Source organism: Ursus maritimus, unplaced genomic scaffold (genome assembly GCF_017311325.1).
Source record: "Ursus maritimus isolate PB19 unplaced genomic scaffold, ASM1731132v1 scaffold_9, whole genome shotgun sequence".
NCBI classification, from domain to species: Eukaryota; Metazoa; Chordata; class Mammalia; order Carnivora; family Ursidae; genus Ursus; species Ursus maritimus.
In genome coordinates this window covers 48,156,289-48,169,178 of record NW_024427107.1, presented here as the reverse complement: position 1 = coordinate 48,169,178, position 12,890 = coordinate 48,156,289, and the positions used below count along the sequence as shown (strand labels likewise).

Here is a 12,890-nt window from a genome sequence, read left to right as displayed (position 1 = left end):
TGAGGTCATGACCTAAGCCAAAGGCAGACACTTAACTGACTGAGCCACCCAAGCGCCCCTTAATTTACATGTTGAGCTTGGTATGTCTCTAGGACAGACAAGAAGATGGACAGAACAGGACTGAATAGGTCTGGCGGATGATTAAGAAAGAGATCTGGAGTGGAAATACAGATTGGGAAGTCATTAATATACTGATGTTACTTGAAGCCATGGAATTAAAATGCATCAACAAGATAGAATGTATAGAGTAAAAAAAAGGGGGGGCCTACGATGGGATCCTGAAAAATACCAACATAAAAGGGGCATACAGAAAGCTCACAGAAAAAACAGAGGTGACCAGAGAGATGGATGGAGAATTAAAGGAGTGTACAATCACAAAAGCTCAGAGAAAAAAGCATTTCAAGAAGAGAAGGGTAATGGGGTCAAATTCTAAAACACTGCACAATAAAATATGAAAACTGTTAAGACTTAGAAGCATACATAATTTGAGGAAGTTTTAAGAGAGTTACAGAACGCTAAACTATAGTAAAATAGAAGTAGAAAAGCAAAGCCTCAAAAAAGAGGCAAAAGTGAAAATGTCAATTATTATATGTAAAATAATTTTAATATCACGTGGTTCAAGAAATTGAATGGAATTAATAGGTTTTGACTATGAACTTGACTTCCTGATAGACTAGGTAAAGAGAACATACAATGGGCTACAATGTTTTGTTTTCTGTGAAGCAGATACATCAATTGTTTAGGAGAAATACTCACAGAATTTTAAAAGAAAGTTTTGCATAGACTCTTCTAAAATGGATGAGTGGCATCGGAGAAAACATCCTCAAAAATGCTGTGACAGCTAATACAGAGAAATCCTACATGGCTGTTTCTTTTAAGAACTTTCTATGAGTCACTTCTGTTTAAGATTGTAGTGATGGGTTTAGCCAGGCCAGTTAGACAAGATAAGGAAATAAAAGACATTAGATTGGAAGGAAGAAGTAAAACTACCTTTATTCACAGATCACATGATCTCTTATATAGAATATCCTAGGGAATTAAGAAAGAAACCTTTTTAGAACTAATAAATGAAATACAGCAAGGCTGTAGGATACAACATAAATATATAAAAATGAATTGTACTTCTAGATACTAGCAATGAACAGCACTAAAAGTAAGTTAATAAAACAATTCTATTTATAATAGCACCCAAAAATGCTTAGAATAAATTTAACAAAAGAAGTGTAAGATGTGGACACTGAAAACTATAAAACATCATTGAAAGAAAGTTAAGAAAATAAATAAATGGAACATCTCATACTCACAGATTGGAAGACAATATTTTTAAGACGGTAACAGTCCCCAAATTGATCTAATTAAACAAATCCCTCTCAAAATCCCAGCTGCTTTTCCCCTCCCAAAAATGACAAGCTGATCATAAAATTCATTAGGAAATATAAGCAACTCCAATGAAAGGATAGATAGCATCATTACCACCTGGGGTATTTGTTTTAAAAATGCAAATTACTGGGTTCCACCCCAAACTTACAGAATCAAAATTCCAAGAGTGATATTTATGTATTTTTTAAAAATTCCCTTTTCATGCACAATCATAAAACAGAGGAGAAATTACTCAAGCTTGTAAGATTTCAGTTGTACTAACTAGAAGATAGCCTTAATGAGAAAGAAAAAAGCAGAAGAAAGCACAGACCACTAGTAACACAATAGTGGAACAGCATAGTCAATCAGTATGCCCTATGGGATGAGTTCGCACTGAAACATACTTCCAGAAAACTGAAAGACTCAGCTTGATCTATGGAGTATTAAATACTGGTCACCTAAATTTTAGAACAGATAGATAGAAACATCTATCAAATGATGGAAACTTTTGCTGAGCTGTTCGTTCTGCTAGTGATTAGTTGCAGAACCAATGATGTCTTGAGCTCATGATAATAAAGACAAATCATCAGTGTAATAGAAGATGCTTACTTTCCTTTTGGCTGTGTACGATGGGAAGGAGTGTGAATCATCCCTTCCTTCCATCCCTTCCAAGCAAGAAAGCCCAGACAACGTGTGCAGGTAGATGTGACAGAGTCAGGATGAGAATCCAGGTATTTTAGATGCCTCATCCACAATTACTTTTATGAGACATACTGTTTCTCCTTTAACAGTCTGTAACATGGGCATAAATATGCTGTATGTACCAAGTTGTATTACATAGTCATGAAAATGTTCAACTCCAATCTATAACTCTGATCTACATGTTAGTAGCAATAACTATTTCATTAAAAATTATTCTACTTGCCATTCTAAAGATTATAAGAACTTTAACCTACACAATTTAGATGGCTCAAGTCTCTTAAAAACAGTTTTTCATGAATATTTGAACAGATGCTGACCTTTTTCCTTTAAAAAATTTCCCTACCTCAAGAACATTCTCTTTAAAAAGAAATTATAATTCTCTAGCATTTACAGACATGCCTGAGAACTCAAAATTTATAGAGAACAAATCTCGTGAATTTTTTCTTTCGTCTTATAGCCCTAGAACAAAACCTGGAGGAACAGATGAGTCTAGTTCGATCATAAAGCTACCAATATTGTTGGTTTTGACAATACTATATTTTTCAGTGTTTGTTTTTCTTTCATTGCAGATTTACTTAAGATCCCCTCCTTTCTGTGCCAAATTCCTTCCTCAAATATACTTGTGAATTTGTTTAGGTATATTGATAACATTTTTTGGATATGAAGCTCTCCTTAAATGTCCACTCACACAAGGCTAAGAAACTGCTTCACTCTCAGCTTAGATATTTAGAAATGCTTAATTTCATTTCTATCCCTAGTTTTTAGTACAGTGCATGAGAAATTTTCTAAATAAGTATTGACTGAATAAGTGCTTTCTCTTTCCCTCTGAACTCTGAACACTTTTTTTTCTGAGCCAGCTTATCACACATATATGGTATGTAATCGGCGGATGCAAATAGATTTAAATTTAGAACATGCACACGTGTACGCAGACTGGGAAAAAATACTTTAAATGGTTAATATAATTTTGGATTTTCTAGAGTTTACAAAAAAACACTAATGATATAGGGGCATTAACCAGACTTATATACATGTATGCAAATGTAAATATCTAAATAAGACTATACTATTTATTAATCAACTTTGAAAAAATACTATATTCAAAAATTTAATGAACCATTTTTGAATTTACTTTTCCTATTCGTGTTTCACCTGCATATTCAGAAGACTTACTCTTCCGTGACTACTAGATCACAAACAACATAATTCTGTGTCACGCAATGAGATTCAATTACTGTAGTGAAAACAGCAACTATAATGGATTTGGTACATCGTAGTCACTGTGTTAATTTTAAGTTCTAGCATTGCTATAAATACTTAAACTCTGAAGTCAGATTTTTTTTTCCTTTATAAAACTTGGGTTACTAGCAAAAGGCATAAAATGTCAATGGTGTATTATAGAATAAGTTTATTTCCAATAATTTTGTATAAGCACATAAGCTGTTTTTAGTGTTTAAACAATCTATGATTGTGTTCATCAATGACCAAGACAAAATATTACCTGGAGTACTCAGACATATTTCCTCTAGTAAAGACTGTTCATTTTATTCTAAGAAATGAAAGCAATTTCAAGATCTTATGTTGCAATAATTAGTGACACCAAAAGTTTCCTACAAGTAATAATTGCAGTTGATACTTCTTACCATCTTAATAGAATCTATGTTCCCTAGAGACATCCGCCTGGCCTCCGTTATAGTTTCACAAGGATTATATAGTTACTTAAGCTTACTACAGTGCCTTGATGATTCAGATTGCTAGGAATTTACCATCTTTCCCTCAAGGAAATGATGAAGAAAGTAATACATTAAAAACTGAGAACTTAAAATGAAAATATTCTCCAAACCTTTGCCCACCAAGCCAGGTATGTTAGACTTTCGGCTCCAGGCAAACACCAATGGGCTCAGGTGTTCTCTATGCAGTATACAGAAAGAAAGATAGTAGAGACCCGGATTTTGCTTTGCTTTTGAAAGAAAGGAAACTCTTCCCAGGAAACACTGAAAGCTTTTCTCTGTGAACTAATGATGAAACTATTCTATGCTCAACAAATCAGAAAAATGGTCTCTATTGTTAAACCACTGTAATTATTGAAAGTTAGATAAGTAATGAAGGTAGATTTGCAATTACTAGTTTAGACTCAAATCACATAACCGGCCAAATTTAGGATTCCTTTTAGGTTTAATATCTGTTATGCAGAAACTTTCACAGATCACAGCTATAGTCAAGTATACCAACCTGAGACAAAAGGTGAAGTGTCATAGACTAAACCATGGAACTGTATGCTGAGGAGGTAAACATCTGCCCCAATTATCTTTCTCATTAATTATCAGTAAGTACAAACTGAGATTGGGTTTATATATAATAATGCAAAGTTTGGCTTATAATAGCGTATGCTTATCAAGCCAACTATGTACTAACATAAAATCAAATTCTGGATAGAGTAGAAACCCAAATTCCTCCAAAATGGACACAATGTGCAATTCTCAGTCTCTGAGAAATGTAATTAGAGAAACCTCATCTCCCAGGCAGAAAGATGAAGTCTACTGCATGTGTTGTGCTGAGGTGGCCTTCAGTACAGCACTATAGAGAAAGATAGCTCCATACTTACTTGGTGCCTGTGTTATGAAAATGAAAACATGGCTATTTTTATACTTGCTGCTTATATTTCTTCCCTTTCTTTCCTGTTCAAAGTTCCTTCTCTGGCAGTTTCTCTAGCTGATTGAATTTTTCGAGGGAGCTAACCTGACCTGCTTGCCTTCTAACAAACCCCGTGGCATCTATCCTTTTCCGAGTATCAAGGAGTACTGCCCCTGATTTGCAATCTTCCTCAGTACTCAAAACTGGGCTAAAACCCACCAGAAAACTAAGAGGCAAGGGAGCCAGAGACTGAATAAAGCTTACTTTTTGCTAGCTATTTTGCCACTCATTTTTAGAGTTAATTTCCAGTGTATAATATTTTTTATGAAGTAGGCTAAACTTTTTCAGGCCCTTCAGAAGCTCATTCTAAAAATTTTGACTCTACAAATGGAGAAGTTATACAGCAACTAACAAAAAAGGAACTAAGGGAAATTTACATTGGATTCAGCGAGTCATAAAGAAACTCAAATAAACCAGACCCTCAGAGCTAGTGGATACAAATTACAGACTGTTTCATAAGCCTGTTTGATACTAATTTGCCAATATATGAACTAGTTGTATTAGAAGCTAAGTAGATAAAACACAAGAAAATAAACCAAATGTAAATAGCAAAATAGTTTTTAGGATTAGGAAGAAGGACAAAGTTACTAATGGGAAATGTCTACACAAATAAGCAAATTTTACCTGTCATCATCTTGTGAAAATCGTCTTTGCAAATCCTCTTTATTCCACTGTTCTTTTTCTTTCCCTTGCTCAGGTATATCTTGTGCTTTTTCCTCGTCTCCTGATTCTCTGTTTTTCTCCTTATCACATGTTTTTGTGATCTCTGTCCCTTTCTCATTAAGTTTTTCTTCCTTTACCTCTTCCTTCTCACGAACTATCTCTTCATGCTTATGCCCTTCTTGCCCTCCCTCTTCTATTCCCTTTGGCCTTTTGAAAGCAACACAAATCGAAGGCATGCAAATAAACACAAACAAGAAAGAAAAAGTCAAGGAAAAAAATGCACATGAAATTAAACAGAAAAGTAATGAAAACTAAAACAAACAAAAATTCTATCTTTTAAATGTTGAATATTTTTTCTCCAGTGCACACCAGAAGAAACACTATGTAAGCAACACTTAGTCATCATTATTTTTAGATCATATTTTCCTGTCACAAAGTTACATGGAAAAAAGTTGTACTCTCCATTACAGATGTTTTCTGATGTAATGGGAGTAAAAAAAAAAAAAATAGCTTAGGTGTCCATAAAATCTATAGGTCAGGTGATAAGTGAAAATTATACTAACATATATTACATTTATACATTTTCTTGAGAGGCCCAGGACTTTTTCCATGTATTTCTAAAAGTTTCAGGAGAATGGGAGAGCATCATACTAAAAAAGTAATATTCTTATGTATTCTGAATCACTGAAGTGTATTAGGCTAGGGGAAAAAACCCTTCAAAATATTATTTTTCATATTCCTTGGAACATTAACACATTCAAGTCTTCATTTAGCCGTCACTTTAATTCCAGGAAAGATATAATAATAACAGAGTTACTTTTTAAAATGTCAAACATGAAAAAATAACTCGTGATATGATTTCAAGTAGTCTAGTAAGAAAATTACATTCTATAAAACTTTCCTGTGCAAGCAGTTTGAATATAGACCAAAATATAATAAAAATATAATAAAAAGTGATATGTTCAGACACGTATTAACCATTTCGAAATCCAGGATTTTATGTTTATCCAAAGAAAAATCAAAGACTTCCTAAAATATGTTTAGAAGAATTTTCTGCTAAAGTCCCCTTACTCACCTGATTTTCTTGTTTCCTCTTGGCCGTTCTGATTGGACAGACATGTAGCTCGTGCTGCTGAAACGAGAAGCACTACTAGTCCTTGAAACCGCAGATATATCACTTACATCACTGTCCGAAGATTTAGTGGAAATATTATCTGCCCCTCTATGAGGATCCCATCCTGATCGATACTGTTAACACAGATTGACAAACACGCAGAGGTTGTCAGTATTACCACACAAAGCAATCATTAGCTTCTCCTATTTCAGCACTTTAATTGTCCACAGAGGATACTGCAAAACCCCACTCAGTGGCATATAAAACAAAAGTGAATGGCAATTATCCTAAAAGAAAAATGCAATTTATATGAAACCCTTGTTTTTTAGCAAAGGCAATTAGAGCATTTTCACCACACCCCAATGAAGGCCATTAAAACAGTTTCACAATAGCAATGGCCCCAGGGAAGAACATTTAGGTAAAATCTGGGAAATAAACATAATATAAGGAAGTAGAATTGTCTTATTTCTGTATAGAATTAAAAAAAAGGTACGATAAGTTTGCCATTGTAACTTGTAATGACCAATTTTAGTAGCCATCAACGTTCTCTTGTAATCCATTATGCTTCACTGAAAACCTAGAGATAATATAAAATCTAATTATTAAAACACTAACTTTTTAAAAGAAGAGCCAAAAAAAGAGAGTTTAATTTTGCATGGTTGCTGGAATTTTGATGAATCCTAGAAATACCAGAAAAAGTCATTATTATTTACAATAGTTCGAACTTCCTGGAATTGAAATAATCAAATAGTTATCTGGCACAGCCAGCCTGCACGGTGTTCTGGGTGGTCAAATATTTTGGTAAGTTGCAAACCATCATAAATGCTTTACACTCATGACACTTGGGATGTAAAAAGGAAGAGACTTTGGAGTCTGGAAAACGTGGAGTAAGGAAAACTCTCACTAGCTGGGTAAACTTGAGCAAATTATTTGACCTTTATAAGCCTGTTTATAAAATAATAGGGATAATAAGATCTTCCTTGCAGGGTTGTTTTGAAAATTAGAAATAATACACTCTGCTATCTAGTAATATAAATAAATAATTATGATTGTATCATTACTAACTGATGGCTACTAGCGGGTTAAGAGAATATCTGCTAGTAACTATTTATTTATATGTACTTCAAACATAATGTTGAAACAACCTTATTTGGTCGATTTTGCAATGGAGATTTTTCTAATCATAGATACTAGCAAATTTCACAAAGCCCTAGAAAGATGATTATCTTATATAAACAATTTACGGTGACTTGAAGAATCTTTACCTAATAAACCATCCCGTAAGAATAACAATTCACTGCAAATATTAGATAGATATAAACATTCTGGCTAAGATAAATTGAATGGTAATAGGGTGTAATATAAACATTAAATCAGATTAAAATGATCTGGGTTCCGCCCCCCCCAGGATCTCTCAGTGTCTAGTTATATATTTTGGAATTAATGACTTATCCTTTTCTTCAAATGTAAAATAAAGGGATTATTTTTAAGGCTCCATAAAATCTGATAATCAGCTCCTTAATCTACAAATATATATTCAAATTAGGTGAGGTATTGGCCTTTTTTAGTCTCTTTTAACTTTCTACTTTGTTGGATAAATCTCACGTATCAAAAAGAATACACTTCAGTTCTGCAAAATTGCTGCCTTTTTTCCCATAAATATCTATGTAAATAGAACACTCATGTTGATTTTAAAGGTAGATTATTTATTTACACTGAATTTATTTGGAGAACATTTAGTCCATGATTTTCTTTTTCAAACTGAAGTCACTTTAAATATTTTAAAAACAATTTAAGTGACAAGGTCTTCAGCCATTGTGTAGAATAGCATTTCAATGGGTGGATCCAACATTATTTAAGTTAGCCAGGATATTAAAAAAAAAAAATGTACTAAAAGCAAATGAAAAACCCTAAGTTTTAACTGTAAGAGGTAGTAAGAAATAATAATGTAACCAGAGCACATGCTCTGGAGTGAGACTGAATTGTTGGTCTGAATCCTGGCTACATAAAATTATTACGTTGGTAATCTCAGGCCAATTGCTTCTGTAAGTCCCAGTTCTTTTATCTGTTGAAACATGGACAACTGGACCCATCTCCTAGGTCTGCTGCAAGGATTAAATAAGGTAATGTATGTAACAAAGCACTTAGCACAACATCGACATATAACAAGTGTTTAATAAATGACAAATGACGATGACGACGATGATGATGATGATGATTCAACAGTAGTTGAATACTATGATTCCAGGTACATCTTTCCCGAAGAAAACACTAGGTAGAAATACCCCCAAATAAATACATTATTTTAACACTGCTCTACGCTACAATAAAAACATAGCCATTTTTACATATCTCCAAGAGATTCATTTCAGAAAATATGTTTATAAAGTAAAATTAAAATATTAAACCAAACTTTTCCACTGACTCCTGCTCTGTCCTCCGGGCTCACCTTCCCAGTGTGAGCAGGGTCATCCAAATCCCATTATTTTACTGAGAACTACTGATTCCCAGTCCAGGATGAGAAGTAGCTTTCCCCCAGTAGGAAATACGTAACACTTCTTGGCTGACACAGAGCATGCCTCACTTTTAATATCTGTCTTGGGTCCTTTTTCTCAATATCCAAAGACAACTGGTACCTCTGTATCCCGGTTTCCCTGCTCGGTTCTTGTCTGAATGCTCTGCCTTCACTTCTGAATCCTAAATCTTACTTGACTTTTATATTTCGCTAGTTCGGATTCTGACTGCATACTCGAGCCTTTGTCTTTTTGAGTTGTCATGACTTTTAATCCTGTTGCTATGATTCATAGGTACATATAGACTAGCCTACGGTTTAAGAATTTTTTTTAAAAAATGCACATAGTGTACATTGTACATGTTTTTGGCTAAGACCTCTTAGATAATCGAATTTGCTGAGCTAAAATTTTGGATATGCAAAACTTAGGGAAAGGTAAGATTCCACATACATAGTTTTATAGAATTCAACACATGCTATCTCTTGTTAAAGGTGTGTGTGTGTGTGTGTGTGTGTGTGTGTGTGTGTGTTCATGTTTAATTTTCAAACCCTCTACTAGACTATAAGCTCCTAAAGGCCAGGACAATATCTTCCTTATTTTTCTAACTCTCTTAGCACCTAAGAATCAAAGACTTAATTTGATTTAATTTAAACTCTGAGGCTTAGTTTTCCTACCAGTAAGATAAGGATAAATCTCATCTTAAGGATTCTTGTAAGGAATAAGAGGGATGATATATTCAAAATATCCAGTAGTGCGCCCAGCACACAGCAACTGCTCATTTCCAGTGCCTAAAGCAGAAAGTCATTAAATTAAAAGACACTAAGTGGAAAAGTTTATATAAAGAAAGAATACAAATTAGCTAAGTTTGATTAGCCCTAGTTTGATGAGGATTCTACTACCTTCTCAAGGCCTTCATTAAGCGCATTTCTCTGTCTACTTCTAAGCAACTTAAGGGTATAGCTCAGGTTTCCATTACAAATTCACATATGATACACAGAATGAGAAACATAGGAAGTGAGAAATATTAGAAAAAAATCTGTTTTATAAATAGAACTTCAGAAGAACAGATTTTGAATATATTTAGAATATAACATCTTCATATATACGACTCCAAAAAATCCCAGAAATCAAAATTATAAATGACCTAGTACTAGACTTTACTTTAAAATGATTCATTTTTTAAAAATTTCTTAAACGTATTTTTTCTTTTCCTAAATGATGGCAAACAAAAGCTTATAGTTTAACAGTGAGATAGCAGCAGCTAAATTATTATTGTACCAAGGTACTTTTGAATGCAAATAAGCTCATTTATTTAGAAAATGGTTGGTGTTATCTTGGCACCATACAATAAAAAGTGTTTTCAACAATTACCATGTATTAGTTTACAGCTGACAGATCAACAATGGATGATATGCTCACCATTCTCTTTAATGGAGCAAAAACAAAGAAGATTTATTGCATAGGATTATATGATCTCAGCTGAAAATTGTGCCCTGATCGGAGATCATTAAAATCTTGGAAGAGAGTAAGGAAGCTTTTCCCGACAGCATTTTGATGTTTTGTACATTACTATTAAGTAGATCATGAACTAGAAAAATTTACAGGAAATTATTCTTCTTCAGGATGTTCCAGATTCTAAAGAGTTCTTAAGTGGCCTAGAAAAGTTAATGTTCTCTCTATTCATCTGACAATAGCGGAAAGTAACAGCGTATCATCAAAGCTCTATTAAAAGGAAAGTTATTATTAAAATTTTAGAATAATATTCCTGAGAAAAAAGTAAAATCCAATTTTCTAAAATAAGATTTTCATTTCTCCAGTATACTCATTTGAACCTCTTAGAATTAGGCAATTTCCCAGCTTGATTTCTCTACCGGCATTTCAGCAACTCAGGTTGTTTGAGTTCTGTACATGAACTTCTCAGACAAAACATAGGAGTGGGATGATGAGTTCCCTTGAGCATTGCTTATCTTTGATTTATTAAATTTCACCAGAAAACTGCAATTTGTTGTCTGGAAATCTAGTGCAAGACTTGGTTATTGCAAAATACCAGGCAGGAAAAAAGTCCAAGTTTGAAGAAAAATAAGTTTTATGTCATCAGGAAATACCTGACATTCAAATACTTGAATACATTCAGAGGGAAAACACAATGAACAGATCATGAGATTGGGAAAAAAATAGGGCAAACATAATCTTTGGAAGGCAAAGGAGAAGCTGAAATTCTGGACAGGGCTCTCGACACCAGTTTGGGGGTCTGGAGGAGACAAGAACAGAGGAGGGGGAGTCTTGGCACCATGATCAATGAAATGATCATTTGAGCAAGGGGACACTCTCATTTTTGCTATTTTTACAGTATTTCAGATCATAATTCAGAGTCCTGTTGTCTTTTGATAGTACCACAACTGTAGAGACTCTCCCTTTGAGGAGCTACTTCCAGATGACTCCCCTCAGCCCCAGCCAAGGCCCTTATCAGTGCTTGGTATGAATGTTGCACTGTACAAAAATCTGTTAGAGATCATTTTGTTTAGATAGGACTCCTAAAGAGGGTATTGTGTGATAAGGTCTCTACCCTGAGAGGGAGAAGAGACTGAGGAAAAGCTACAGAACACTGAGGGCTAATTTAAGATTAAGCCTTATAAACAATATCCTACAAATGAAATCCCTGCTAGAAAACTCTTCCTTAATTCCTTCAAGGAGAGTTAGTCACTGCCTGGAGTGTTCCTATACGACTTTATTGATGCCTTTCTTACAATTTACTCATGTATCTCTCTCACACACAAATCTATCTATCTATCTATCTATCTATCTATCTATCTATCTATCTATCATCTATTATCATCTATCTATCATCTATTCTGCCTAGATTATAAACTCCCTGAGAATAATGACTGTCTGTTTATTTTAGTCTGTATTCCCATTATCTAGATCCTTGCCTGGCAGGTAGTAGGAGCTCAATAAATGTTTAATGAATTGAAATGAAGGGAATGATTGTTTTATCTGGACTGTATACTGGAGTATTACCTCCAGTATGAAGCATTAAATCAGAGTATAAAATACTGTGAAGATAGCTGAAAAGAGTTTAGTCATGTAATCCTCTTATTCCCCGTGGTGGGTATAGGCAGCGGTGTGCGGATATATGTTTTTAATAACCAAGTATCCAAGGGGAAAAAGTTCTGATTTACAATTTGCTAATTTCTGAGGAATAAATACTCCCACCATGGCTGATTTCAAGTTATCAAGTGGTCACCAAATGCAGACTTGGTGTATACCAACAAGCGTGGGGTTTAGAAATACGTGCATTGTTTGTAGGATTCATTGAGATTCATCAGGAGACAATGAGTAAGGGACAAAAAGATGACATATCTGTAAGTTACTCATCCAGGGAAATCTTGTGAAAAATGGAATAGCAAGAACAGCTTCAGGAAAAAAAAAAACTGTAACAGTAGAAAGCGTAGCCATTACCCTATCAGCCAAGACTTACAAAAGAGCCAACTGTCTTTTGGTCTGAGGGAAACTTGTAAGATTAGTAATTTTTCCTGGAGAATTTGTAGGGGAAGAATTATTGCTAGCAGTCAATTATGACGCTCACAAAGGCTTGGCTCCGTGGTCACTCCATGTCTATTAGCAATCACCTGCTCTCATCATCTGTTATTTATTTCCATCAATGTCTCACAATTTTTAGAAATGGAAATGCCAGTTCTGCGATGAAATTCCAGATCTGTCAATCTCAGGTAGCTACAGAACTCATGCTTTTGCTCTAAACGAATGCACTTATCACTTTTCTCCTCAGAATCTGTAACTCTTCACCCATTCTAGTCTACCGTTTACTGAAACTGTTCTCAAAAACA

General features: G+C 34.3%; 1 protein-coding gene across 33 annotated transcripts in view; it reads right to left on the bottom strand.

Moving 5' to 3' along the window:
- RIMS2 (regulating synaptic membrane exocytosis 2) overlaps positions 1-12,890 on the bottom strand; it is a 561,128-nt gene that overhangs the window by 122,066 nt on the left and 426,172 nt on the right. For 12 of the 33 annotated variants that reach the window (XM_040625662.1, XM_040625667.1, XM_040625668.1 and 9 more), the window contains one exon: positions 6,494-6,666. The exons of the other annotated variants lie outside the window; for them this stretch is intronic. In XM_040625662.1, coding sequence (XP_040481596.1) covers positions 6,494-6,666 — 173 coding nt within the window. The remainder of the gene's footprint in view (positions 1-6,493; positions 6,667-12,890) is intronic. 33 annotated transcript variants of the gene reach the window in all.